At 35.2% G+C, this 27,799-nt stretch overlaps 1 protein-coding gene across 1 annotated transcript in view; it reads left to right on the forward strand.

Moving 5' to 3' along the window:
* Positions 1-27,799, forward strand: part of CNTLN (centlein) — a 197,981-nt gene that overhangs the window by 128,986 nt on the left and 41,196 nt on the right. Inside the window, exons 14-18 of the mRNA XM_065656536.1 lie at positions 1,176-1,267; positions 4,646-5,166; positions 7,691-7,865; positions 10,273-10,366; positions 10,986-11,209. Of these exons, the coding sequence (XP_065512608.1) occupies positions 1,176-1,267; positions 4,646-5,166; positions 7,691-7,865; positions 10,273-10,366; positions 10,986-11,209 (1,106 nt within the window). The remainder of the gene's footprint in view (positions 1-1,175; positions 1,268-4,645; positions 5,167-7,690; positions 7,866-10,272; positions 10,367-10,985; positions 11,210-27,799) is intronic.

Here is a 27,799-nt window from a genome sequence, read left to right on the forward strand (position 1 = left end):
GACAAAAGAAAGGTCTAATTCACTCTAACAAACTTGTTAGTCACTGTTTATATCAAGAGGATTGTGAATCTACAGAGAGTAATACTGTTTTCTTCTATGCTTGCTTTGTTTATAAATCAAAAGTTTTTAAGTGACCTGCAGTGTCTGTGTGTAGTTTGAAATGATGCTTCTAAAGCAGACCTCCACCATGTAGCACAGATATTTATCCCTTAAGATTAATCCTTTAAGTTAATTTGGGGGGAAGAAGGGCAAGAAAAGAACTGTGAATATTGTGGTGTTTTTACAGTGTTGGGATTTTGTGTTCTTTAATATAATATTTCATATTCTAAGAAAAAATCCTTCTGAGATGTGTAATTGCTCGTTTCTGTGAGCAGTGGACAATTTATGAGTGCTAAGCTCTTGGTTCAAATCTAAACAGAATGTATTTTACTTCTGATTTATTGTACATATTAGTACTTCTAAACTTTTTCCTACCATTTTTCTCTTGAATAAATCTAATTTTTAACTTGTCTTTTTTTGTGAGATTTTTAGTACCTAGAGTGCATAGCTGTCTCTGAGAGTGATGCTTGGAGTCATATTCACTTTCATTAGTTGTATCAGTTTCTAATTGTTATGAATTCACAGTATTACAATGGAATGATTTGTGTGATTTATCTGATGAAGTACATGATCTTTCACTTAACAAAAAAAGGGGTTTAAAGTTTTCATCCATCCTAATTCTGTTACTGTTTGCTTTGTTCACCAATCACTCTGATCCTCCTGGCAGGGGACAAGACCTAGAGAACAAAACTGCTAGTGACTGTGTAGATAAAAAGGCAATGAATTCTGCTTTTAAGGCATAGAGGGAATAGTCTATCAAAGAATAAAAATCGGAATGAAAGTACAGCGTCTTTAACCTGCAGATCTATTGTACCTTTGAAAAGCTTGCACTCTGAAAAAAAACATGCTGTGATGCTACAAAGATTCATAATTATGTGACAGAACACTTTGAAAAGAGGTCACTCTTTAGAAACTGACCAAAGGTCTTGTTAAGAAAACAGAATATGTTATAAATAATTGCAGAAGTAAAGAATGCATTTCCTTAAAATGTCTAGGTATTGTTTTAGTGAAATACTAGGTGTCACAACATACTTTATTTATTTTTTGATAGAGATGTATTATTTATTTTCTGATAGAGCCACTTTATAAAATTAGTGCAGATGATGGGGTCAAGAACAGTACTCCAAAGTGGAATATGAAAGAAGTTTCACATCAGAGGTTACAGAAGGTAAGATACCAACTCTATCAAACAGATCTAAATTTTAATATAAGAATCATATATATATAAAAGTCAGTACATATGAATTCAGGCCATGATTTTCCTTTCCTAATTTGAAAATGTGGATTTCCAAAATTGTGTCAGAAATTAATTCTACTGAAGTAGCTGTGACCATATCATGTGAGATAAACATAGGTAATGTCAGAGAAAATTAAAAGAATGTTTAGAGGTATAATGTTAAAAACTAACAAATTATCTAATTAGAAGTAACATATGCTTAGCATTTTACCACTTTTAAGTTCTTAAGTTCTTAACCTTAATTTCTTTTGCTGAGTATTGAACTTTGCATGATATCAGATGTTAATCCCCATAGAGCTTTTGCTACAGCATAAAATCGATGCATAATAGTGATAAATCTGCTTTTTGTTCTATTTAAGTTTTAGCACAATATTGCATATGCAAATATTTTTTACATATGTTGGTTTATCACTCTTTTCACAAGGTAGTACGTTATGCATTTAGTATTCTTTGGCTTAGCAAATATGATGAGTATTTAATCTTTACTGCTCAACATTCTGCGTGTTTTACCTTGCACAGTAACAAGACATTCTTAACTAGTTGCTGTTTGTATTGATATTTGTAATATACACAAGTAGTTTAGTACGTTAACAGGTGTTCACTTAAGAGGGCTCACTTGTATTTTACCATATGGTTTGTTTGCTGCAAAGAAAAGACATCCTTCAAACAGTATCCTGCCTTTTGTTTGTCATTTTGCAAAACAATATTTGTTTAATTACTTATAAATCTTTAAAAGCATGCTTAAATTGAATAAACACAAATCTATTACTTTGAATGTCAGTTCGGGTATGTCTATTTTTTATTTGTGAATTAACTTGTAGGAAGTATGGTAATTTACAGCAGATGATGTGATTGCATATACTTGTAACACTTGCCATATGGTCAGGCAATGAAGGCTGTCATCTCGTTATTACTGAATGACAAACACCACGTTAAAACAATAACACACAGAATAGGAAGTGCTCACATTCATTTGTCTTAAGGTAGAGTGAGTAATTGAAATAATATGAATGCTACCATCTGAAATGTCACACAGTTTATGCTTGCTTATCATCTATATTTCAGAACTATAATTTTGTTTGCCAGGTGCTACGTAATTTTTATCTCTATGGATATACAGAGTTATGATGGTACCTTAGGGATAGGTGTAGAAGCTATTCATTGTTTGTTTCCTTCCAGCTGTCATACATGACTTTAAGTGCTAGTGAGTGTAGAAGTTTGCTTTAGAAAACTGAAAAAATAATAGCAGAATCTCAGTTTAGGAAGGTGTTTAAAGAAAGGTACTGGTCTAACTCCTTACGATTGGGGAGGGAAGTATAAACTATGATTTTGGTTGCATTGAAGCATTTGGAAAAAATCTTGTATTTCTAAATTCACCCAATAACTTTATGTAGACGTAAGGCAATCTCTCTTCATTGTGGGACTACTACGAATTCCCACAAAGGAAAGTAGCAGTGGATAGGCATGCATATTAAAGGTTTGCTATCAAACTCACAAATTCAATATCAAATTCACAATTGTATATGAAGTCTGAGCAGCTCTTTCCCTAATTTACTCTGGACCTTAGGACCTTTCATTTAGCTGAATCATATCTGTAGCACCCACTTTGTAAATAATTTCTTAAGTTTAAACATAATATAAATGCATTGGCAAAATGTCCTTGCAAAAATCTGTAGCATTTATTGAGAATTACTCTGGTTTCAATATTCTCAAAGTCAAAGCAAGTTTTGACATTTCATATTGCTACAAAGTGATGGAACTGATGAGTATTATACAAGGTGAGTAGTTGGAGTTGACCATGTGCATTCTACTCTAGCTTCTTGAAAGACAGCCTTTTCTACCCATGTCCAGAAAAATCTAGAGCACTTGACACCTCCCTTACTGATGGAGTGTTGATGAAGCTTCCACAAACCCAACCAAAAATATTTCTCAAAAATGGCTAAGTGGTTAGTGAGCACAAAACTCACTTTAATGCCCTTTGCTAACTTCTGGGAAGATTTCACAGACTAGATCTTCATTTTAGTATCTGCTAAAATTAAATTTGCCCCTTATTTCTGGAAATGGTGGGGTTTGGTTGTAACTTTAAGCAAACACTCCAGGACATTGAGATTCTGTTTATTGTTAATGGCCCTAAATATGTGTAAACCTCAAAGGACTTCACAAACAAAGGATCATTCCCATGTACTCGGCACTGATGAGGCTGCACCTCGAATCCTGTGTTCAGTTTTGGGCCCTTCACTACAAGAAAGACATTTGGTTGCTGGAGAGAGTTCAGAGAAGGGCAACAAAGCTGGTGAGGGGTCTGGAGCACAAGTCTGATGAGGAGCGGCTGAGGGAACTGGGGCTGTTTAGCCTGGAGAAAAGGAGGCTGAGGGGAGACCTTGTCGCTGTCTACAACTACCTGAAAGGAGGTTGTAGCATGGAGGGGGCTGGTCTCTTCTCCAAGTACCAAGTGATGGGATGAGAAGAAATGGCCTCAAGTTGTGTGAGGCGAGGTTCAGATTGGATATTAGGAAAAATTTATTTGCAGAAAGGGTTGTCAGGTGTTGGAACAGGCTGCCCAGGGAAGCAGTTAGGCCACCATCCCTGGAGGTTTTTAAAAGACATTTAGATGAGGTTCTCAGGGATCTGTTTTAGAGGTGGACTTGACAGTGCTAGGTTAATGGGTGGACTCAATGATCTTAAAGGTATTTTCCAACCAAAATGATCCTATGATTTTATTATATGCATCTTATATAGGTTGAATATGCTTCTTCAAACAATATACGAGAAGCTCGTAAAGTGGCTTAATTGGAATAGAAAATACATTTTGTTCTTCATATACTTTAGGTGCTGAGCTTGGTATGATTTATTGGGGATTTTCTGAAAGATCAAATTAATACCTAATTTGTGTATTTACAACACTTGAAATAACTTGTTGATTTAGATAGCTAGTGCAAAATTGTGTGTATTTCAAAATAGCTTTCCTTCATAGAATGTTTTTTTAAATTCAATTAGTATGTATAACCAAATCAGTAATAAGCTCAAGATGCATCAGGAAGGTTCATTAGCATACTTAAACTTCTGTGTCACTTTGCTTGGAATTTTAACTTCTTTTACCATCTGCCCTTTGTTCAACAGCTGTATTATTGCAGCTAAAATGTTTTCATCTGCACTGCGTTAGAATTATTTTTAAATTAAGGACTATAGATTGCTTTTGTCCTTGTGCTTAATGTAATATTATTGTAATATCATAAATACATTTGAAAATGTAGGTTTTTCCTACTGTATAGGCTGAAATATTATGAATGCTAAAATTGCTTTTGTTAGGTACAACAACTAGAAAGAAGACTCAAAGCTATTGAAGGGGAATTAAAGAAACAGAAAGAATTGAATAAAGATTTGCTGAAGGAGAAAAATGATTTGAAAGCATCTGTAAAAGTGCAAAAGGAAGATGCAGACACAAGAGAAAGAGAGTTGGAAACGCTACTTAAGAGGATTTGTGAAATAAAAAAAGACAAAGCAGAACTTCAGTTAGTGATCGATGAGCAGGAAAAAGAAGCTGCCTCTTGGAGGAGGCAAGTGGCAGAAGCTAACAGGTTGAGAAATGAAAATGAAGATTTGCTGAGTCAAGTGCAGGAGCTGAAGTGTTTGCTGGATGAAGCCAAAGCAGTGGCAACCTCTGGGCAATGTAATTGCAAGATAACAGGCACCAAGGTTAAATTAAAAACAGCCAAGAAAAAGAGCTCTGTGGGACATCATGGAGCTTTTCTCAAACAGTCCATCAAGGTTATGAGTAATGTATTTGAGAACTTCGGTAAGGACGGCTGGGAGGATGTGAGTGAAAGCAGGTACGGCTCTCATTAACTTAGCCCTGTAGAGGGGACACTGTGCATATGTAAAGCACTAGCAAATGGAGATTGAATTTCAACTACTGTTGATTTGGTATTCAAAAAAAATACTGTCAGATCCTTTGAAATATCTTGGGAGGTCTTGTTCTGAGCTTATTGACTGAAATTTGCATGCAAAATTAGCCACAACTGCATGAGTATTTGAATAGGTGCCAGGAAACCCAAAAGAAGGCAATGCTTGATTTCTTCCAGTGATGCTATTTTCATGCAGTCATGAGGCTTGAAATTGACAGTTTGGCAGGTTGATTTAATTTGCTGGCCCTTTGCATATTCACCACTGACAGCTAAGGATTCCCAGGCAAGCCTACTAAGTCAGTTTAGTTATCTTGTGACATGCCGACCCAGGAGGAGAAACATTTTTTCCCCTTAATTTAGTTAGATAAATTTTGAATGACCCATTTCAGCTTGCTAGCAGATGTCTACAAGCTGTTTAACATCCTTTAAATTAAGAACCATCCACACTAATTATTTCATGTATGTTTTATGCACAGTCATTGTACTAACTTTAATTGAATGATGGTTAAAAGTCAGTTCTTTAAAGGTAATTGTTACTGCATAGAGTCCCAGTCATGAGTCACAAGGCCCTCAGAAAGTTACACTGGCAAGCTTCATAAATGTATAGAATTTTTGCTTCTGCTGCTATTTGTCCATGCAGGCTTGAGGAGGCAGCAGTAAGCCACTAGGTAAATGGGTATTACGCCTTGTCTTTCAGTACTTTGTCCTAAGAGACACGCAAAGAAATTTCTCCAACCTGTATTTATCCAAAATACAGAGAAAGTGATGTAAGAGTATAGAAAACAGAATTGTGTTTGTAGGCTTCATGCTGGCTTTATATGTCATATGGAGCAAATCAACAGTGGCAAATGAAGCCTGCTTCTCCCCATGCAAAATAGGAGGCTCCTGAGCACAGTACCTGGAGAGAGAAAACAAATTAAGAACAAAGTGATTTGTCAGTTGCTATCGTTAATGTAAAGCTTGTTTGTTTTTCTGTTTAATTTAATATTGCAGATCGGATTTTACAGAAAACATACGTGTTTTTCTGCTGCAATTAGTGGGCTTTTTTAAATTTATTTAGTTTGTTATGTTTTGCTTTTTAAGAACAAAATTGAGCAATCAAATTGTCACTGCCATTTGAGGTTGAAGAACAGAGTCATTGCAGGTCTTTAGTTGTCATGGCTAGCCATAAATGCTACTTCAAATAATCGTACAAGTATCGCATTAGGGAATTCAGTTGTAGAATAGTGAACATTCTTGAAGATAAAGTTTCATGGTGTCATTCTCAACAAGTAAGGGAAGTATCTTCATTTAGCTTCCTCTTCTACTTACTGATAAATACTGTTCTTTATAGATCTAAATAGAACATACCTTGAAAGCGTTCAGGTGAGTGAAACATGTATGTGGTTAGAAATATCTCTGTGCTACTGCAGCACCTCCGAACTATTATGTTGATTTCTGTTCTTATCAGTCAATAAGACATACCAATGTGTCAGGATAGGTTTTGGAAAGTATTAACATGTTTCTGAATGAACTCTTCAATTGGCCTTTTCTCTGGTTGAGTAGTGTCCGTCTCTAAACCATTGATTTTTATGACAATGCATCTTAATTTGAACTCAGTTGTGCCTTTTATATTGTCTTGGTTTAAAAAGTAACAAATCAAAATTACTTTCTGTCAAGGGATTCCTTCACAAATCTGTTTGCACTAATGGTGATGAATAGCCACTGGTGATATAGAAAATAATATATCCAAGACTTCATGTTTTAAGATAGACTTCACTGAAATCAGAAACCAAATTCTAATTTGGGGCAAGGCAGTGAAAAACTGGAAATTAAGAGCACATTGAGTGCAAGTTTAAGGAAAAATTTAAAGTAGGATGAAAGTTTCAGGTCCATTTTCACTGTATGACAGGCAATTTCAGTAGAAGGACTACCAAGCTTACAGAATTTAAAAGCACTCCAAAGGGTTACCAGGCAGAGATTTCACTGAAGTGTAATTTCTGAGTTTGTCTCAGTCAACACTACAAATAAAGTTCAATTGAAACAAAATTTTAATGAGTGAACTATTGTGCATTTGTTTGTTGTGTTATCAAATATGAAAATGAAGGAAAGTAGAAACATAGTATCATTGTGAGCCATTCACAGACGAGAAGTACTATCAAGTAATTTTTCAATTATGTCCATTTTGTCAGCTGTAACAAAACTTGTCCTTTAAGAAGCAGTTAAAAGTCTCAGGCATCCATGCATTGTAGCGTGAGATGCTATTTGGCAGAATAGAAAGTAATAATACAGTTTCAGAGACTTCTTTATTGCATTTGTATATGTATGTTGAATAGGTCAGCTTAGAACTCTTTGGATTTTATATTCATTTCTCTCCTTTCTAGCATGTGTTGTTTTCTACATGCTCAGGCTTTGGCTGTTCGGAACTTGTAATGTTTAGCTTTTTGTTTTTCTGAATGTGCTGTTTTAGTGACACTGAAATACCAGCTTCTGAAAGTTTGGAAACAGTGATTATGAAGACAGTGCAAAACATTGATCCACTGCCAGACAGAAGTAAACAACAGGGAAAAAAGCAAATACAAGATAGTCAAAAGCCCTGCAACGTTGTTCATTTGGAAGGTGAAAATCAGCAGTATAATAAAAAGGTATACAATAGAACTTGTTTTGTTCTCCTGTGCAGATTGTTGAAGTTTAATAGTTAGTATTATCACTGTTGTTCCCCTCTTAATTGATTTGACTATTGTTGTAAACTGAAAAAGAAATCTGCTTCCAGATATTCAATTGGTAGTTTCATTATCATTTACAATGTTTTCTGAACAATCAGCCTGCCATAGTATTCGGAGGGGCTGTCAGGAGTGCAAAAGCTGGCTGAAAAATGTAGAGCTGCTGAAGCTAGACCTGCTTTCTCACAGTCCAGACAAACAATGCCTCAGACATCCCATTAAACTCTGTCTGAATCAGAAAAGCCATACGGAACAGGGTGACCTAACCCATGACAAGAAAACAGCAACATCCCCTCCTGCCCTCTAACAAAACAGTGTGCTGACTAATCAGGTATGAACACCTCTCAGTTTGTTTGGTGTTCACAGAGAGAGTTGTCTCTATCTTAGAAAGATGCTTTTGGCTCTCTGTCCAAGAGATTGTATCTAGAGAAAAGTGTGCTTTTAGCTGCTTCTTAGCCCATTTACATTCATTGTCTGGGATCTGAACCCCTTGTCTCATTCCTAACATCTATATGCCATTTTCTTACAGAAGAGAGCAGCTGGTCATTTGCCAGGTCTTTAGAGGCTCCATACAATCTGAAACATGACTCATTTTTGGGCTTTTGAACAGTGTCTAATATTTTTCCCTTCTGTGTTTGCCCAGATAAGTCACTTCATGAAATATAAAACACAAGCAGATATTGTTGTTTCTTAGTTAAAGAAACAGAATACTGAAACACCGAAAAACTTGCTGCTGTTACAAAACTAGTTTGAAATTCTGTTATGTATAGTGATATAATAAGAGCTTGAAAACATTATATTTTCTTAGTCTCCGAAATTTTGAAGCAAATACAGACTCTCTGGTCTTGTGATACATTTGTGATTTTTGTGTTTCCATCAAAAGAGCTGTTTTTCTGGCAGAAAAGCTAAAAAAAAAAAAAAAAAGGAAAATTCTTCTGCAACTGTCTGTTGGTATAGAGTACATAGTATGAGCAGGTGCACGTGATATATGTGAAAATCTGACAGGTGTGCTACTCCTGTTATCTCCTGCTGCTCCTCAGTGAGGATATACAAGGCAGGGAATCCAGGAGGCTCTGGTCTCTCTTGCTTGGCAGTGTAGACACAGCCAACACCTCTCCTGTTTGCCTATATTGTATTTACTCTCTGTTCCTACTGGAAAAGACAAACACAGATATATTCTGATACACATATGTAACAGACTGGTGGACTTGGAGCATACACAGGAAGCATCCCAAGAGGCCTAAACAGGTAAATATGCTTCAGGAGAAATCCTGTGTTGCAGGAAAAGCACCTGAAAGCATGACTGTGAGTACAGAATGCAGCATTACAAAAAAGGTTTAGTATTGACAGTTGGAAACACCAATTTTAACATGAATCTTAAATCCCTCCTGAGGTTTTAAGGACACTCCAGCTGGGTTATGGTATTCTCATACACAGGGAGGCCGACTTTGCTCTGTGTGGTATAAATATATAATACCCTGTGCAGTATCAGGGGAGTCATTGGCACTCTCTCACAATTCATACATTTATCAGAACTGTGGCCTAGAGTGGAGTATGTTGCATGATATCACATAGAAATTACAAACTGAAGACTTTAAAACTTGGACTAATGTTTCAGAATTACAGAATAAAAATGTTTCAAAATACACTGAGCATTTAAGAAGCAGGAAAATAGTACTTTTATTTTGGAGTAATAGTTCTGGCCATTTTCATTTTATGTATTGCAAGCAGCATTTTTCTTCAGCCTCTGCTTCTGTCGTTGAACATTTGATAGGTTCTGGAAATAGCTGATTTTACAAATCAGATATTTAAAAGGCATGCAGCTGACTTTTGTTAAACCCTCTACAAACACAGGGGCTGTATTTGCATGTTCATATGTATTCCTGCATCTTCCAGTTACAGTATGGTGTCTAATCTGATCTTCCTTTTGAACTAAAAAGAGCCATGCTCCTTTTTATTTGCACTTAAATATCTTGAAAAATATGATAGTGTAGGCTTTCAAGTAACACACACCATCTTTTTTCCCTACAAGTAAATTCATGGGTTATCTGAAAAAATAATGTAGGCATTAACATTTCTCTGGGACTCTTTGGAAAGGGTTATGGTTTACCTGTAAGAGTTCATTATTTCTTCTACATTTGGTGGGAAAGACAGAAACTTGTACTCTTCGCTGGGTGATGTTCTAAGACTGATTTTTCAAATTAAAATTAATTAGTATTTTGTGTATTATTTGAAGTATTTTTTTTGTTCTCAAAACTAGAAAACTTTGGAGTATTGTGGTTGGTGTGCATAATGAAGAGTCGCTAGCTTTGTGCTTCTTTTTATTTAGGGCCAGTCACAGAATGAAGACCTAGAAAAGTTGCATTCCAAGACGAGGAAGATCTGCTGTCTCAAAACATCTTATGCATCAATTCTAAACAAAGGTAGGAATATTATATTTTTTTGGCAACTTCATATGTAAGATTGACAAAGCATTCCTTCATGATATTCCAAAACCTCTTCTATGTTACACTTATATGCTGTTGCAGGGTTTTCTTGCTTAAGTTTGTGTGAGTATATTTTTCAAAGATTTGCCTCATTATTTTAAAGTGAAGTTTTTGTATAAAAAATGGCTGTCAAACAGCATCTTTTCTATTTTTACTAAATCCCACCAGCTGAATCTTCTGACTAAAATAAGGCTTTTCACTACCTTTTGTTCTTTTTTGCTCTTTGTAGACAACACAGCCAATGAAACAAAATTAACTGTATTTTGGCTTAGACCTCAAAAAAAAAAAAAATCTATTAAAAAGACACCGAAGCCTTTATCTTCAATAATACTGATCAGAAACATTTCACTTCCAGGTTCTTGTTGAGTTTGCAGTGTTAGCACTTCAGAAAAAGAACAACATAGAGCACGTACAGGTTAACCGAATTAATTTACCGATTTGCTTACTGAGAAATATTTTACGGGCAAGAACAGTGTTTTGAAGAGTCAAAGAAAAACCAGGTATCATATTATTTATCACGATCCGACAGTTTAATAACATGACGTTTTTTGTTTAGTGAACAGAACAAAAAGGAGAAATATCATTATCCAGAAACCGGGGCACTCCGTTACTCTACTGCAGGAAAGAATTAAGTCATTGCAGCAGCAAATAGTTGTTTTACAGAATGAGAAAAAGACAGCAGTGTCTTCTGTGAAGGGATTTAAAGAAACCAATGAAAAACTAACAGCTCAGCTACATTTGGCTGATCAGAGACTTCAAACTAGTAAACTGACCATAGAGGTAAAGTACTTCTTATTATGATGTCTCACAATGTTTAGCTTAATTCTATTGTAATTCCATGAAATTTTTATAACATTGATTTTTGTCTCAATTTGTTATGATGAAAATTATGAAATGTTAGGTATTAGCATGATTTATATGAGATCCTAAATCCGTTTTATGTACAAATGACATTGAGGCTTCATATGCTAAAGTATCAACCCAATTAATTAATCTCTCTGAAAAATAAGTGGTCTTCATCCTGACATTTTACCTGGTTTCAAATTGGTGATGGATTTTTCACTTCTAGCCTGTAGTCTGAGAACTTTCCTGACAATCTGGTCAGTCCACATGAACTAGCACCCATTCCTCTGTGAAGAACAAGCCCTTTTAGAGAAACCAACTGTCTCAATCTGCCCCAAGAAGGTAGTGCTCAAGGCAACTGGAGTTTTCTTCCAAAGGGAGCTCAGACCAGTTCTATATGTATTCAATCCCATCTCTCTCTGGCAAGACGGAAAGCTAGAGAAAAAGATTTATGAAAACAGACTAGTAATCTATTTGGTTAACAGCCCCAAAGATGCCAGCTTTCTTCTCTACTTCAGTCTTCATTCCTACTAAATCCTTTCCCATACTATTACTCCTTTCTGGTTTTCCCCATTCTCATTTATCTATATATGTATTTTGCGTTAATCCATATGCAGCTTCTCAGCTGGAATTCTTTTCTATTCATACTGTAGTGATTGGCCTGCCCTTTATAGAGCTGAATCAACAAACACTTTTGCAGTAATTGTCTCCTGTTGGTCACACACGCATCCTGCTTCCAGAATTATAGTGCTACAACAGATGGACTTGCTGGAAGGAGGCAGACATTAAAAGAGAAATCAAATCCCCTCCCCCTCAAACTTCTCTGCATTTCTGTCTTTGCACAGAAGGCAGAAGCAGTATCAGGAGCAGCACTTTTCACTTTCTTAGGACTGGGGAACTGCTAATTTCTAGAGGAGGGAAAACCTCATTTCTGTTACTCATTTTGCATAACTATATATATGTAATGAATTGTTCAAAAGAGTTTCCAAGGTCATTGGAACCAGTGGAAAACTACCTAGCTCACAAGCAGTATCATAATGTAAAGTTTCATGGACAGTATAAACTTCACAGAGAATTATATGTGTAATTTAGGTAAAATATTCTGCTTGCTCAAACATCTTCATGATTTGCCTTCCTAGAAGACTACACCTGAGGTGTCCATAGTAGAGCAATGTGAGAAATAAAATAAAAAAGGCCATTATCAGGAAACTTAAAGAAAAAAAAAAAGCGGTGGGGGGTGGCAAGATTTGTGTCAAGATAAGTGCTGTAGTAATGTAAAAGACTGACTGAAAGTGAAATAGCATAGTCTTAAAACCAAATCAGTTTTCTTTCACTCAGTTTTTTTTGGAAAGTTTTTTTTTTTTAAAGACTTTAAAAATGGTCACTGTTCTATTTAAAGGGTGGTGCATTCTAAACAAAAATAAATAAATGGTGTTGCAGGTACTGAAGGAAAAATCTTTATTAGGCATGCACATTTTTTTCCTTCTCAGCAACCAGTTCAAATTCCCCTTCTTACAACTAATTACTCTTCAGGTGCCATACTAGTGCTACCAAGTGGGAAATTTAAAGCAGAGGCTTGGGCTACTTGCCAAGTGAAAATTAAGGAGGTAAAGAACCTACACAGTCACTGCAGGGTACATGGATGTTTAAGAGAAAGAACTGTGATTCAGAGAGATGAAATGGTTGTAAAGCACACGTTTGTGTGGTGGTTTTGTGTGGTTTTTATAAGAAACACTATCTAGAAGTGAAATTTTAAGATATTGAAGGGAAATGACATTTTTAAAAACTACTTTATTATCTAGCAATAACACTGTTGTCATTGCTTCTTCTCAGTGCTTCTGTCGCTTAAGATTTTAGAAATTTCTGCACAGGTAGAAGGTAAAAAACAAGTGAACAAACCATAAAAAACCTGAAAAATCAAGACACTCTCTGCATTTAGGGAAATTTTTAAACACTTCAAGAGTGTCAGAGTGACTAATATCCAAAAATAGGCTTCCATATGTAATCATAAAGTTTTGAGTAATCTTATATTAACAGTGAACTTGTGATGCCCAGCTAAGGTAAGTGTAGCATTCTAGCAACTGTGAACATTAACATCATGGCTTGGACAAGATGCCATGTTGCTTGAATCTAGCTAAGAAAATAAATCTATAAAAGACAAGGGTAGATGTTTGTGCAGTCAGTCCTTCATTATAATCCCCAAGGAATCTAGTGGTAGAAGATCGACCCTGGATTTAAGATTTAAATGTTCCAGATGTTCATTTGGAGACAGATTTTATGGTTCATACAACCTAAGGACTGTCTGGCATCTGTTGATTTTCAGAATGTATGTACATGCATGTGTTTGTGTACTTTTCTTGAAGATCCACAGAGATGTGTATGTATGTATATATTTGTCTGTCTGCTTGTAGGATTTCAGAATACTTGATTCAAGTTCTTTTTTGTCTGGCTTCTAAACTCTTTACAGTAATGTGGATTTCTTGCTTTGGTTTCTGCAAAAGCAGTTCTTTGCATATTTCTGCAAAAATTACTGTAAAGTGACTGCACATGGGAGAATCAAAACTTGCATTCTTCAAGGATTCACATCAACACTGACTCAAGACTGTCTGTACAGAAGTACAGCAATTGCATTTTGGTATCAGTGTATAGTAATAGCAGCTGGAGCTGATACTTAACATAGAAATAAAGGGATTTAGCACATCCTTAGTTTCTTAGAAGAACATCTGAAAGGAATTGTTGGAAAAATTCAAGACAATTTTTTTTCCGAGATTTTTTTCCTCCCTCTACTAATTTCTATCACAAAGTGACTGCTTTTAAGAAGAATGTATTTCTTGCATGCAGCACAGTAATTGTAATTAGTTTTATGCAATAGGTGTCATTCTTGTTGCAAAAGCTCAGACAAAGTGTACTGAACAAAAAATTAAAATCAGAAGCAGATTAAGCCATTAGTGCTTATCTTATTCCTGCCAAGACCACTCACAAGTCCACTGCTCAGAAGTACTGTAGGATCTTTTGCATTGGTTCTCCAGTGTTTCTTGGATGATGTCACAGGAAAAGCTGCATTTCTTAAAGAAATGCCACAGGTGTTTGCAAAGTACCTGTCTAAGTCTACTTCTGCAGGAAACCTGAATCTCAAAGAATGGGAACAAGTCAACCAGTCAAATGCTGACAGATCCTTTGGAGAGCATAATGTGAAGGTTTAAGTAAAGTTTTTCAGTTGTATTCCTGCAGATACATAACTACGTTTTTGCTGAATTGGGAAAAAGCCTCTCTTTTTTCAGAAGGCTTTGTATATTTTAGCTGTAACTCAGCCTAGGATTTTTTTTCTGCTAGGACTTTGAAAATCTCTCCAAACTTTATTTTATCCATTTGATTTTCTATTTTATTTGAATTTTAAGGGAACTTTTTTCTCCATAGCTCTTACTGTGCTTTTAGAATACAATTTGATTGCCAGAAGTTAATCTAGTGGATTGTCTCAAGCATAGAAAGGCATGAGCATGAAAAGCAGAAGAGTAAAGGGCTAGAGAAATCTTTTTATTCATTAAAGTTTGTTTGTGACTTTCTCTGCATGTTCTTGAATTTTTTACTGCCTGATCTATGAGATAACAGCTCAGAATTCAGAGTTGCATCTGCAAATTCAGCACCACAGTTTCCTCTTCTTATGGTACCCAAATATGAGTAAACCAGCCAATTTAGCATTATCCAATTGCATTGAAACAAAGAAGAAACTGATGATGAATTTAGATGAACTGTAAATTATTAACTGAAATATTATTTACACAAAGACCTCACTTTGAGTCTGGTTTCATGAAGAGGTTTTTCACTCTTTAAGGTGCATTGTTATTTACGTAACAATTTTTGTATGTTTGGTTTCTTTAAAGTAAATTGTACGAATAAACTTGAAATTATAAACTGAATGCTGGTTTTGATTACCCTGCAGTAACCTAAAACTACTTTTGGAACTTCTTCACTTTTGTTCATTACAGCGAATGTGTAATTGTTTTGACAGTTTTTGGGGGCTTTCTCCATAAACATTGTCCAGTTAGAAATTCTCGTAGACAGATCCCGTTGTTTTCTCAACAAACACTTTTGCATGTGTCCTGGTTTTATCCTTTTCACTCCTCTTTCGTGGAAATACTCCAGAGCATTTGTGCCTTTTTTTTTTTTTTAAATTAAATTTGTAAGAAGGGTTCTGCATTTGGTGTCATCTTGCTAAATTAAGTGTGGGGTTTTTTTCCCTCCAGTGGCATGAAAATGTACTTTTTTATTATGTACGTTAGATAATAGTATCATACCTACAGAATGTCTGAATGATCAAATTTTATAAAAAGTTTTAGAAGTATTAGAATTTGGATGACTTTAAGCATAAATGGTATTTTTTACAGATAAACTGAGCGAGACGTGACTACTCCATCAGTAGTATATGCAGGAATACTGACTTTCATATATAAAAATATTTTAAAAATATGTAAAAACAGAGCTGTTGTAATAACCTCATATTTTAATAAATAAAGAATAATCTAACAAGAGTTTGTTTCTGCCCTGTTCAGCACAGCAATGTCCCTTTCCACTCTTACAGGGCACACTTAAGTCTGGAACGTCTTAACTTGTATCCATCTTGAAAATAAAAAACCTAAATATACGCTATTTAACACTTTTGCCAAACTCAGCGTAAAATAGTTTCTGCAAATGTCTGCCTTTGGCACAGAGTGTAATGAAACAATCAAAGAATTCTGTGAAACTGTTTAGGAAAAGTCTGTTCCAAATAATGTCAGGCAAAATATTATTTCTTCCTCGTCTCTTTCCTTAGAAGCATACAGGTTATCCTTTCCTAACTGCTTTGAATAGGAGTAATCTTGGTTAACTTGCCGGAACTATGATCTTTGGACACAATATTAAAAAGAAAGTAAAGACAGTTTCTCAAAAATATTTTAAAATCAAACCAGCAAATTTTCTATTCTACTTTTTCTTAAAATGCAGCAGAAGTGAAAAGGTAAACCAGAAGGGATAGAAGTATAATAAAGAAGGACATACTGCTTGTCCTTGCCAGAGTTTGCAAATACAATCTAAGACAGCAGAGGTTTATCTAATAATTGAACTAAACGATGTGACAGTATGAGACTGAAGTCTTCTCAGAATTTGATTGCATCTTTTTCATCTGATGTCACACTGCTGTTATTGTATATGCGTGCCTTGAAAAGTCCTCTTTGTGGGCACAGTAGATAATTAAAAACTCAAAACACTTCCCGAATCTGTGTATTCTTGAGAGAAAACCATTCTTCCTGGACTCTCCACACTGTTCCAGACCTGAACAACATTATCTGTAGGTAGGAAAAATTGTCTGTAGTGTATTTCAAACTTAAATTTTATGGAATTTAGGTCCCATTTCTGGGCCCTACCTGTATTGTACTGACAATATAGAGAAGAATAGATTCAGATGTATTGCAGTTTTCTTAGAACTTTGCTGAGCCTAAAAAATTGAAAATCAGGCTACGATGTCATAAAGGCTGGAAACAGAGACAGACAATGCTCTGTGACTCTGTGAGGCTAGAATTCACCTCTTTCAACTCCTAGTCCAAAATTCTGCCTGGAATGAAAAACATCATCAGCTAGTTAAATACGTTTGTTCAAACTTCTTGCTTATTAAATCAGGAAATCTATATAATTTTTCCTGTGGCAAACTACTGATTCAGCATTGCTATTGATATAAAACAGTTCTCAAATTTCTATTTTCTACTGTGTTGGAGAAGTTGACTTGGGAATAAAATGAGGAATTGCCAAATGGTAAACATGAAAGTATCAGCCCTTTTAAAATGCACCTACTCCAAAATTTTTTTAATTTATTGTTATAGTTTGCTGCATTGAAAACTTACAGCATCCTGAAGTCAGTTCTGTTAACAGAACTACACTGTAAAATATATTTATTTTGAAAGTGTGCTTTCATTACAAAACAAAAATAAAGCAAAATGCCTTTTACATTTATATTGATCTCTGAAGAAAAATTACAATAGACATATTGAATTATTGATGAACAAGAGTTGAAGTACATTGCATGTAGGAAATTAGTCTCATTCATAAATTAAAGAGAACAGTTGGCATGAACTAGAACTATGAGAGTTGTATTATATTGCTGTCAAAATGAAATAACTTAAGAGATAAGTAAATTCTAGAAAAATAAAGAAAAAATTGTAGAGACTACAGGAAGTTCATAGAATATACTTACAATCAATATGATTTATATTGCTGTATCATGTAGAAATCCTAAAAGTTATGCATAGAATGATCGAATGGTTTGTCTTGGAAGGGATCCTAAGGATCATTGAGTTCCATGCCCCCCGCCATGGGCAGGGATACCTTCCACCCATCCAGCCTGTCCTTGAACACTGCCAGGGATGGGGCATCTACAGCTTCTCTTGGCAGCCTGTTCCAGTGTATCACCCTCATAGTGAATATACTTCTATATTAAAAGAAAGAACCCGTATCACAAGTGTTATAATGTTTTTGTAATGTTACAGGTAGAGATAGTATGTGTATCAGTAAGTATATCTAATATATTTGTATCTGATAGTATAATACAATAATAGAATATACTTGTACATATATTAGAGTAAACACTGGAAGATATCATCCTGTAAATTTTACTTTCTGAATTTCATGTGATATGTAACTTATTTTTCTTCACCTTCCCTGTGATTTGATCAAACTTTCCTTGCGCATTGAATCTTATTATTATACAAATAATAGAATTCAGTTTGCATTTTTTTCCCAAAAAAAATTCCTGAATAAAATACTATCTGAGACCCAGAAAAGCTCAGCAAATACTGTCATAATAGGATCTGTTTTGTGCTCACGGGAGTATGTTCATTGAATTCAGTGTCATCTGATCATTTAATTAAAGCTAAACATATTGCTCTGTAGACTATGTAAACTTCTGTGGACAATATATGGCTTTGTTGGATAATATACACTTTTGTCAGATAATATTTATTCACCATCAAATATCACCCCCAAAAAATGCATTGATTGACAAGAGATTACATTTCAGCTCTGGCAGTCTGAATTTCTCATAGAAAACCAATTTGGGTTGCAATTGGATCAGTACTCAGGCTTGTTCACTAGAGTGGCCTATGAATTATTCATTATTTATAATTACCAGTATTAACTGTGAAAGTGATTTACTAATGACTTTATGCATGTGCTTATTTCCACTGAATTCAATGAAATTTGAAGACCTCCTAGGTATGGTGGTAAAAATAAGTTTTATTGGCTCTAGTCCTGAATATAGGCCTCTCTATGGTGAGAGGTTGTTCTGTGTTTTGAACTTGCAGGGAAGGAATTACAGTAGAGGATGTAGCTGCATAATTTTTAAAATATTGTATGATTTAGTATTCTGATAGACGATGCAATAACACCTGTGTGTACCATTCTACGTAGGTACTACTAAAATGTGAGAAATAGTTGCCTTGGGTTTCTGTCAGGCATAGCTTGGAAGTTTGACTTCTCTCCCTCCACTTGTTTGAAATAGTCTGTTTCATGATAGACCTTTACCTGACAGTCTCTCTTTCCTCTCTTTCCTGACCTAGGTAAAGGTTTTCCTGTTTATGTTCTTATGGAAAGTTTTCAAGAGTCATGAGAAATTGGGGAAATACTTTTGCATTCCTTTGTATTTTGAATGTTAAGTGAGTTGATTATCTTGCAGTCTCCTAATGCATCCTTTTACCTTACTTCCCTTTCCTTTGCTCCTCTCCTAATCTGTTAAATTTTCCTCCTTGTGAAGGTAGGGGACACAAGCTTGGGGGAGAAGAGTGCTCAGTATGGTTAGCAAAGTAGATGCATGTAGGAAGCGAATTGGTAAGAGACAGTTTTGTTCCTTGTTTGAGGGGTTGGTTTTCCTAAGAAGTTGAAGGAGCAGGGTCATAGGATTGCAAAAATAGCTCTATGACCTGAAAGCATCTGGAAGTCTTACAAGTACATCCACTCATTTTTGTCGTGTGCCCCTGTGCAACAGTGATTGCTCATGTTAAAAGGTGAATAGGAGATTAAATTCCAAAATTCTTCATCGTGATTGGTTTTAGTTGCTATTTGGATGGGAGCTAATCACTGACACATGGAACACAGTGTAGATTCAATGTCTCAATTCATGCCTTAAGGTTAAATTGGTGCATGTAAGTACTGTTTAATCATTTTCACTAGCTCAGAATCTCATGTACCATGAAATTAATTTTTCAGTTGATCCCTCACATGAATGATAACATTATTTTTTTCCTCAAGATAATAGTTTACACCTTGCACATCTATTCTGTTTGGATATACTATGAAATATATGACAGTCTTTTTGCTGTTTGTTTTAGAGGTAAAATCTTTCAATCATTTTTTAAAAATTAGTGGCAATGTAAAAAAACCAAGCCAGTGCAAGAGGATATCTTCGGTCATTGACAGTATTCCAAGCTTTCAATCATCCACCAGAGGCTGATTGAAAAGTATAGATCATTATGACTTCACATTGTTTTTAATGAGGAAATTATTACATCACAATGAAAACCAAGACATTGCTCAAGTTCACATGGAGCAAGGCTGAATGGCTGTCTGCTGGGAACCGGGGACTCTGAAGAAAAATGAGAGTCCAAGTAGGTAATGAGCTGAGCATGAACTCCTATTGCCATTGTGAAAAACGTTAGCGCAGTCCTTGGATGTATAAACCGAGACTATGCAGTAGGATCAGAGAGAATCTGTTTTCTTTCACTTGCCATGATTTGACTGCTCCTAGAATATTCTGTGTAGCTCTAATACCTGGAATCCAAGAAAGAGATTGATGGAAGTAAAAAGCATTTGAAGAAGACTTACGAGAAGAATTTGAAAATATACCATTCCAGAGAACAATTTGAGATTTTCAGAGAGCAGATTACAAGGTAACTCAAGTTTAAATACGTAAGAAAAAGAAATTTACTTGTAGAGTCTTCAGTCTAGCAAAGGAAGATTGGAAAAACGATTCAAGGACACAGAACTGAAACAAGATAAAATCATACTAGGTATGAAGTCTGTAATTTTTATGTGACTTTAATTGACCATTGCCAGTTGGAGTCAGAGAACTGCAGTGGTATTGGACAATTAATCTAAAAAGGAAGAATTAGAGAGATATCAACAGCTTGTGCTTAGCAATGAGCAGAGTCTTTCTGAAAGGAATTAAAAAAATGTCAGTTCTGAAGGAAGCCTGAAATAGAGGCAGGAAGAGAGAGGAGATGTTAAATGATGTGAACTGAATTCATGAAAATAAAAAACCCAAGAAGGTATGTTCTCAACTTCAGTAACATTTCATTTATCCGAAGAACTGATGGAAGAAATGCATGTACCTCATAGAGCACAGCTGGGCAACAGTATCTTTGTGACGAAACCCAGAATGCTGTGGAGTGCTGTGGAGAGGAGATGTAAACATGGATCATAAATTTAAGAAAAGTCGAACAAGTGTTTTATAACAGTCTAACTTCAGCCAAGGAAGAGTGGTATGATGTTCAAACAAGGGGCCTATAAGAAAAATGGAGACAGACTTTTTAGCAGGGCCTGTTGTGATACGACAAGGGGTAATGGTTTTAAACTAGAAGAATATAGATTCAAGCTAGACATGAGGAAGAAATTTTTTGCCCAGAGAGGTGGTAGATGCCCCGTCCTTGGCGACATTCAAGGCCAGGCTGAATGAGACTCTGAGCAACATGATCTAGTTGAAGATGTCCCTGCTTATTGCAGGGGGTTGGACTACATGACCTTTGAAGGACCCTTCCAACCAAAACTATCCTATGATTCTATGAAAGAGGAGAAACTTGGAGGCAGAGAAACATGCCAGCCCCACCCAAGACCTACAAATATAGAGTCATGGCACGGGGAAAATTGGTAATGAGATGAATGTTCCACAGTGTGGAACAGGAACATTAAAAGATAATTAGGCTTTAGCAGAAGAAGCACAAAGAGAAGGAAGAATAGCTTTTGTGGTGTAATGTACACACAATTTAGGATTACATTGGTCTGGTACAGCCCCTTAGAATTGCTGATTGCAGAGGAATTTAGGTAGTGCAATGCTTGGTAAGGAAAATTCAGAAAAGAAGTATATAAATAACCATTTTCAATATTTATTTCATATTCTTTTGTCTGTGTGTGGGGTTGAGCATAAGGAGACAGGTTTTTAGTAAGGTATTAGTGAAATAGTTAGAAAGCTTTTCATTTTAATTGGGGGCATAGACACAGATTAATCCTTTTTGAGTCAAAATCTTCATAAAGGACTGAAGTTGAGATAGTTTGTTAAAGGCTTGGTTTCCAATGGAAAAAAAAAACAAAAACAAAAACCCAAACTTCTTGTTGTTGTTTTGTTGTGGTTTTTTTTCAAAATATTGTTGCAATAGAAACTTTGGCATAAAAAAAGAAAACTAAATTTGCTATGAGAAACAAGTGAAGGAAAGGCATTCTGATAGTAATTTCAGTCAAAAATCTACAGGTGTTGCACTTACTTGAAGATAAAAATTTTACAAGCTGTGTCGCTAGAAAAGAAAGTAAAGATAATCGTGAGGAAAGCTAAGCAGCAGGAGACATAAATTTCCATTTTTTCTTTAGGAGAGCCTGAAACCACAGGTAGTTTATGATGATTTACAGTCTCAAGACCTCTGCTTTGAGTGGTTTTACCTGAAGAAAGGTTTTCTGATGTTCTGTGGTTTTAATGAACATAATTTAATAAGAAGGCATTAGGTATAGCTTAGAGTACGTTTTATTGCAGCCCACTGTCACACATATTGTGTACAGTTCAAAAACTGTTTGCATTCCTCAAATTCCTCAAAATATTATGAATATTGGATTGTCCTGGCTATGTTTTTATTTTTCTGTCAAGAATTGTAAAATTTTATTTTCATTTCCATTATTCAGCTGCTGCTTTGTGATATTTGTTCTTGCTTTTCATAAAAAGTTTAAAAATTCTTCATACATTCAAATACATATTTTCCTATTTACATGTAATCACTGTTTATCTCCAGACTTGTCTTTACACTGGCAGCTTTTGTAGTAGACATCCTCTGTAGGGTATTCAGTTTATATATGTCAGATCCTCAAGGGCCATGGCTTTTGCCAGATGAAGCACTTTTGATTTTGAGGCTGATGAAACACAGTGCTATTATTGATCTGTGCATGACACAGCCTGTCTCTCTGCTGGCAGAGTGTAGCAACATTTATCCAGGAATTTGTGAAATGTCACTTGGATCATGTTCATAAGGTAAACTCTGCAAAAACCAGGATCCAAGCTGAGAATCCATGAGGAATTGGGCGTGACTCTCTAATTCCTTTATCTTATCTTCTAGGTCAGCCAAGTGGTATTTGTTAAAACCACATCTGTCTTTCATATTAGGTGTTGAAGAAAGTATGATTATCACTAGGAATACCCTGTACAATATTGTCATACTGTTGTTTTACTAAGTTTTTAGGTCACTTGAGAAAACAATATTTTAAGTCAGTGAAAGTGACCTAAACATTGGAAATCCATAATTCTGTTCTGTTTGTAAAAAAATGATAGTTCCTGTACAGCTGCAACCAGAAAACTTCTGCTTATATTTTCTAATGAATTTAATTTCTCTTGCTTCACTTTACCTTTAGAGATATGTGGCAATATATGTTTCATCATTAAGATCTCAGTAAGCAATAGTAGTTAGAAAGGGTGTGTGACTGTTTTTACACACGAAACTGCCAAAATACTGATATTTACATGTTTTGTTTCTTTATAAATTATGACTGAAAAATGCTGGGCATTTTTGTTAGTATCAAACGTGTGTTATATAAAAATAATGAAAACTCTGATAAATAATTTAAAAATAATTTTAAAAAACAGTGTTCTATATACTTCTATATACTATTTATCTGTTTGTAAAGGGTGAAATGTGACATTTCTTATAAGGAGTGTTCCACCAGAAGACTCACTGTTATCTGCAAATGGATGTTGTGCCTCCTCATTAAAAAAAAAAAGAAGTTTTAAAGTGTAAAAAAGACACAAAAAGCTGTAATTATTAATTTTCATTTTCTGTTTCTAAAAGTTATAACAGTGACAATCTGAAAGTTAGCAATGAAAGAAAAAATAATTATTTGTCAACATTTTTCAATTTTAACATTAAAATTTTTAGAAAAGTCTCTAGATCACTTGATTTAAAAATCAGTTACTAGTTAAGGCAAGAAGAAACAGGTTTTATTGAAGTTAAAGGTTTGAGTTTGGCTATCTTACGATTTTTTCCCAAGTATAACAAAGATTTACTTTTGATTCTTTAAGATAATTTCTGTAGTTTGAATTCCAGAAGACCAAATCAATATTTAAATATCACTTTTGAATGACCACTGTAATGTGCTTAGTTTCTACTTTTAAAAATGTTTTTCCCAGATTTGTGCATAAAAATATAGTAAGCCAAGAGGTGAAAAGTTCTTGGTTGTGAAAATATGCTTGCATACCTGATGCATATATTTTTACATGTTATCCCTCCCTTTACAAGATGGACATATATGAGATGCAAACTCATGAGTTGTGGAGAAAGCCAAAATCACAGTTGGTTGGTTTTGGGGATTTTTTTCAGCTTGTGGATATGTGTATTTATTTTGCAAAGTTCCACAGGTTGGATAAATATGGGTGTTTATTTCTCAGGAACATTAAGATGGTATTTCATAGTATGAAGGCCACCTGCTTGTCAAATCTATGGCTCCTCATAGCAAAACCATTGCCAGCTTGTCAAGAATTATTTTTTGCAGAGAATTTTACAGACTACATTTATTTTCCTATTTAGCAGTGTCAAGGCACTCTGCGAAATATCGTATCTTGTTTTGGGCACCACACATAAAATACACATATCAAAAGAAAGGAACAAGATTTCTATGAAGTTTTGAACATGTTAACTATGAGAAAAGATTGAAAGTGTGTAATTAATGAAACCTATAAAATAATGAATCAATGGTAAAGACTGAAGGAGTGTAATAGCCACCTTCCAGTGCATAAAAATTATTTGGAAGGGCTAGTGGTCAGTTTGTGCTTTCATCTCCTTGAAGTTATAATTTTTCGAGAAAGATTATTTGGATATAAGAAAAATTTTATCTCTGAGGGCACTGAAGAACTGCAGAGGGCTGCCAGGAGAATTTCTCTGTAGTTAAACTGAAATTTTCAGGAATAATCTACTTAAGAGTTTTTGACGTGTGTGCTGAATTTGATGTATTCTTGATATCATTACCATTCTTGCAGCAATTAATTTTTTTGTCCTTCTCCTCAAACGGAAGGACTAGATAACTAGCACAGGAAAAATATCTTCATACTGAAGAGTTTGAACAATGGAGTTAGCAGCTAGTCCTTGCAAACTTCTGTTCTTTGGACACCAAGTTCTCTTTTCACGTCATGCAACTTATACTCTTTGGTTTCTAGTAAGGTGTATCACTGATCAGAAAGCAGAACCATAACAACAGATCCCCTTTTGTCCTGCGGGAAACAATGTCAGAAAGAAATTTATTTGCTCCTTGAGTTCTTTTGAACTCCTGCAGGTTCGTTTCAGAAGGGGAATCTTCACCGGTTCTGCACTGTTAGGTCTTCTGCAAAGCATGAGTTTCTACAATCCACCCTATTTTCTTACCTATCCTGCACTGAGGTTTCTTTGTTTAGTTTATTGCACAAAGGGAAATGACGGTTTTGTTTGAGCTTGCATCTTACCGCAGCTTTCTCATTCCCGCAATCCCTTGCTTAAGCTTTTATGTTCAGAGTTAATGTTGGTGCTCCATTGTCTCGGCTACTCACTTTCACTGCAGGAAGAAACTTCAAGACACATCCATAGCCAGGAGTACAAACCAGAAGAGCACAGCCATTCTCATCACTTTACCAAGGAAGAAGCATGAGCCTTCAGACTGCATTTGATTTTTTAGGGGTCTTCCTAGGCATAAAGGGATAGGAGTCAAGAACTAGGACATCTTGAACAACAGTAAAAAGGCAAGTGTTACAACCAAGAGTACTTCTGAGGCAAAAAAATGTTTTCTGGAAACTACACCTGAGATTCCTTTTCAAAGATGGATATCTACAGCATTCCCTCCTTGGGATTGCCCTCATTTTTCTCTGCCCTATACCCCAGTTGTGATAGACAATGAGTATTGGCTCACAAGATTCTCTGGCATCCCTACAGAAGTCAGACACTAATATACTCCTTGTAACCCAAAGGGAGGAGTTTTTGTGTTTTTGAAGCCAAGTTTGTTTGCCTGAAGTCCCTGGACATCATAGACTCAGCTACTGCTAGAGAAGGTAGAAGAATGTTTATACTTCCGTGCTAATGCTTTGCACCATCTGATTTGCTCTCCTAAATTTTCATTGGCAATTAATGAGGTAATCACAGACTGTTCCCGTAGCTTGTGTCATGTTCAGGTTTATTTTCATCACTCCAGGCTGCCTTTGATGCCTAATGTGGCGAGAACTTCACTTTCTTTCTCAGTAATGGAAACTCTATGACTAACTATACCATGTCTCACAACATTCATAGGCACTGGAAAAGGATTTACTCTTCGATGGCTGAACTGGTCTGCCTGACCAGCCATTAGGCTGAAAACGTGACTTTTTCTTATGATGGTCTCTTCAGCTATTTAATAGGTAATGTGAGGAATACTGTACCCTAAACTGTTCATTTATGCTTGTAATTTTAGCAAAGGTTCCGATGATAACATAAATGCCAAATTAAAAATAAGACTGTGGGGGTTGATTTACAAGAATCCAGGGGTGAATTACCACTTTAATTTATATGCACTACATTTTAGTGGTTATTTTTAAATGCAATTAATGATTTTGAAAAATATCCCTGCCTTTGTGTCCCCCCTACAATGTCATCAGCTTCCTCATACGTCACAGAAATGGCTAGCAATATGCCTTTACTTTCTTATATAGAAATGTAAATAATACATTAATATTTGTACAGTATCGCCTTCATGTGACTAGAAAAATTCTGGGGTTTTAAGCTTTTTCTCCCCCCCGCCCCCACTACTTCTGTATTTGTATTTTCATCCTGCTCTATGAGACCATTGAACTTTTGCAGTAATGCAATCTGTTAATGCTGTTTATACTTACTATGTTTTGCTTTTACACAGCTGTCTACGTAAAAAAAATCAAGAAAGCTTCTTCTGAGGACATTTTTTCAGTTTTTGTCAATACCTGAAGCCATTACAAAAGTGATGTTTAAATAATTCTATAAAATTAAATATAGAGCTGTCTTTATAAATTTTGTTTCTTGAATATTGCAACCCACTTCTGAGGATTCCTCTGATGTATATATTTGTTAGTAGTTTTTATCTCAAAATACTTGCATCACTTCCTCAAACCTTTATATCTTTTAGATATTTTTTCTGTAAGTTGACAGAAAATTGTCTTTAACGCTTGAAAAGCTGAGATTTAAACAAACAAAAAAATATATAAAGAGCAGGCCAGAGTATGGGAGATGGAACAGATTTCCCTGCAAGCGCAGAATTCCTGCCCAGTTATTTTTGAGACGGAGAAGTATTTCGACAGAAAATGGTTGACTCTCTAAAACAGATGGAAATGAGGAGAGGTTAAATTAATATTTCACCATTCCTTCATCTGTTTTGTTTCTTTCTTGCTTATATATTCTTTTAAAAATAATTTTAATTTTTAACGATATAAAGCTGTATGCTTTGGAACTAAGCGAGTAAATCAAAAGAAAGTTTAAAAGCGGTCTTTAAAATAGCATTTTCATTTTGGTTTTTCTCTATTTTATGTGAGCTATACCGAAAACAGATGGAAGCATTATTAATTTTTTCCCCCAATGAGTTTTAGTGCAGCATATTTGTATGTGTTATCTGAAACATATGAATACTTAGTATTGCTGCTGTTAAATTCGTAATGAGTTGTAGGGATTGTGAAATTCCCTGCCTGGCTCTCATGCAAGTAGTTCATTTGCAGTGCTTAGATGTGTTAAGATTAAGCAAGAGGAATATGGCAAGCACTATCCCTGACCCTAGATGAGAAATTCAAATTTCTAGCTTTCTGACTTTGCCCCAACTCTCTTGTCTGGTAAAAATCAGATAAATACTGTGTAACCCTGCAAAAAATCTTGCAGTAAAACCTGGTCCATATAAAAGATTGCATGGATTCCATGTCTTATATTGAAAATTTTCGGATAAGCACAAAGGTGTGGAAATCTTGGGGCAAATTTTATGCATCAGATGGAAGTCTTTGCTTGTATATAACAAAACTTAATGTGCATAGGTATGCTAGGTGTTGTAATATTGAAGTCAACTTGTATTTATTTAAATAGCAATGGTGGGTACATGGAAACATTGGTTTTGGACTTCAGCCACACCTTCACAACTACTATAAAATTCAGATATTTTCAAGTAGGACAAAGTGTTGTGAATGTCTCTGGTTATATTTTCATTTTAACTTAATTGTAGTAAAACGTACTGTAATGTACCATGTTGTGTCTGTGTAAATATTAATACTTCAAATAAGTTAAATGAAGTAAGATATAGTATAATGTATTTTAA

Source organism: Caloenas nicobarica, chromosome Z, assembly GCF_036013445.1.
Source record: "Caloenas nicobarica isolate bCalNic1 chromosome Z, bCalNic1.hap1, whole genome shotgun sequence".
NCBI classification, from domain to species: Eukaryota; Metazoa; Chordata; class Aves; order Columbiformes; family Columbidae; genus Caloenas; species Caloenas nicobarica.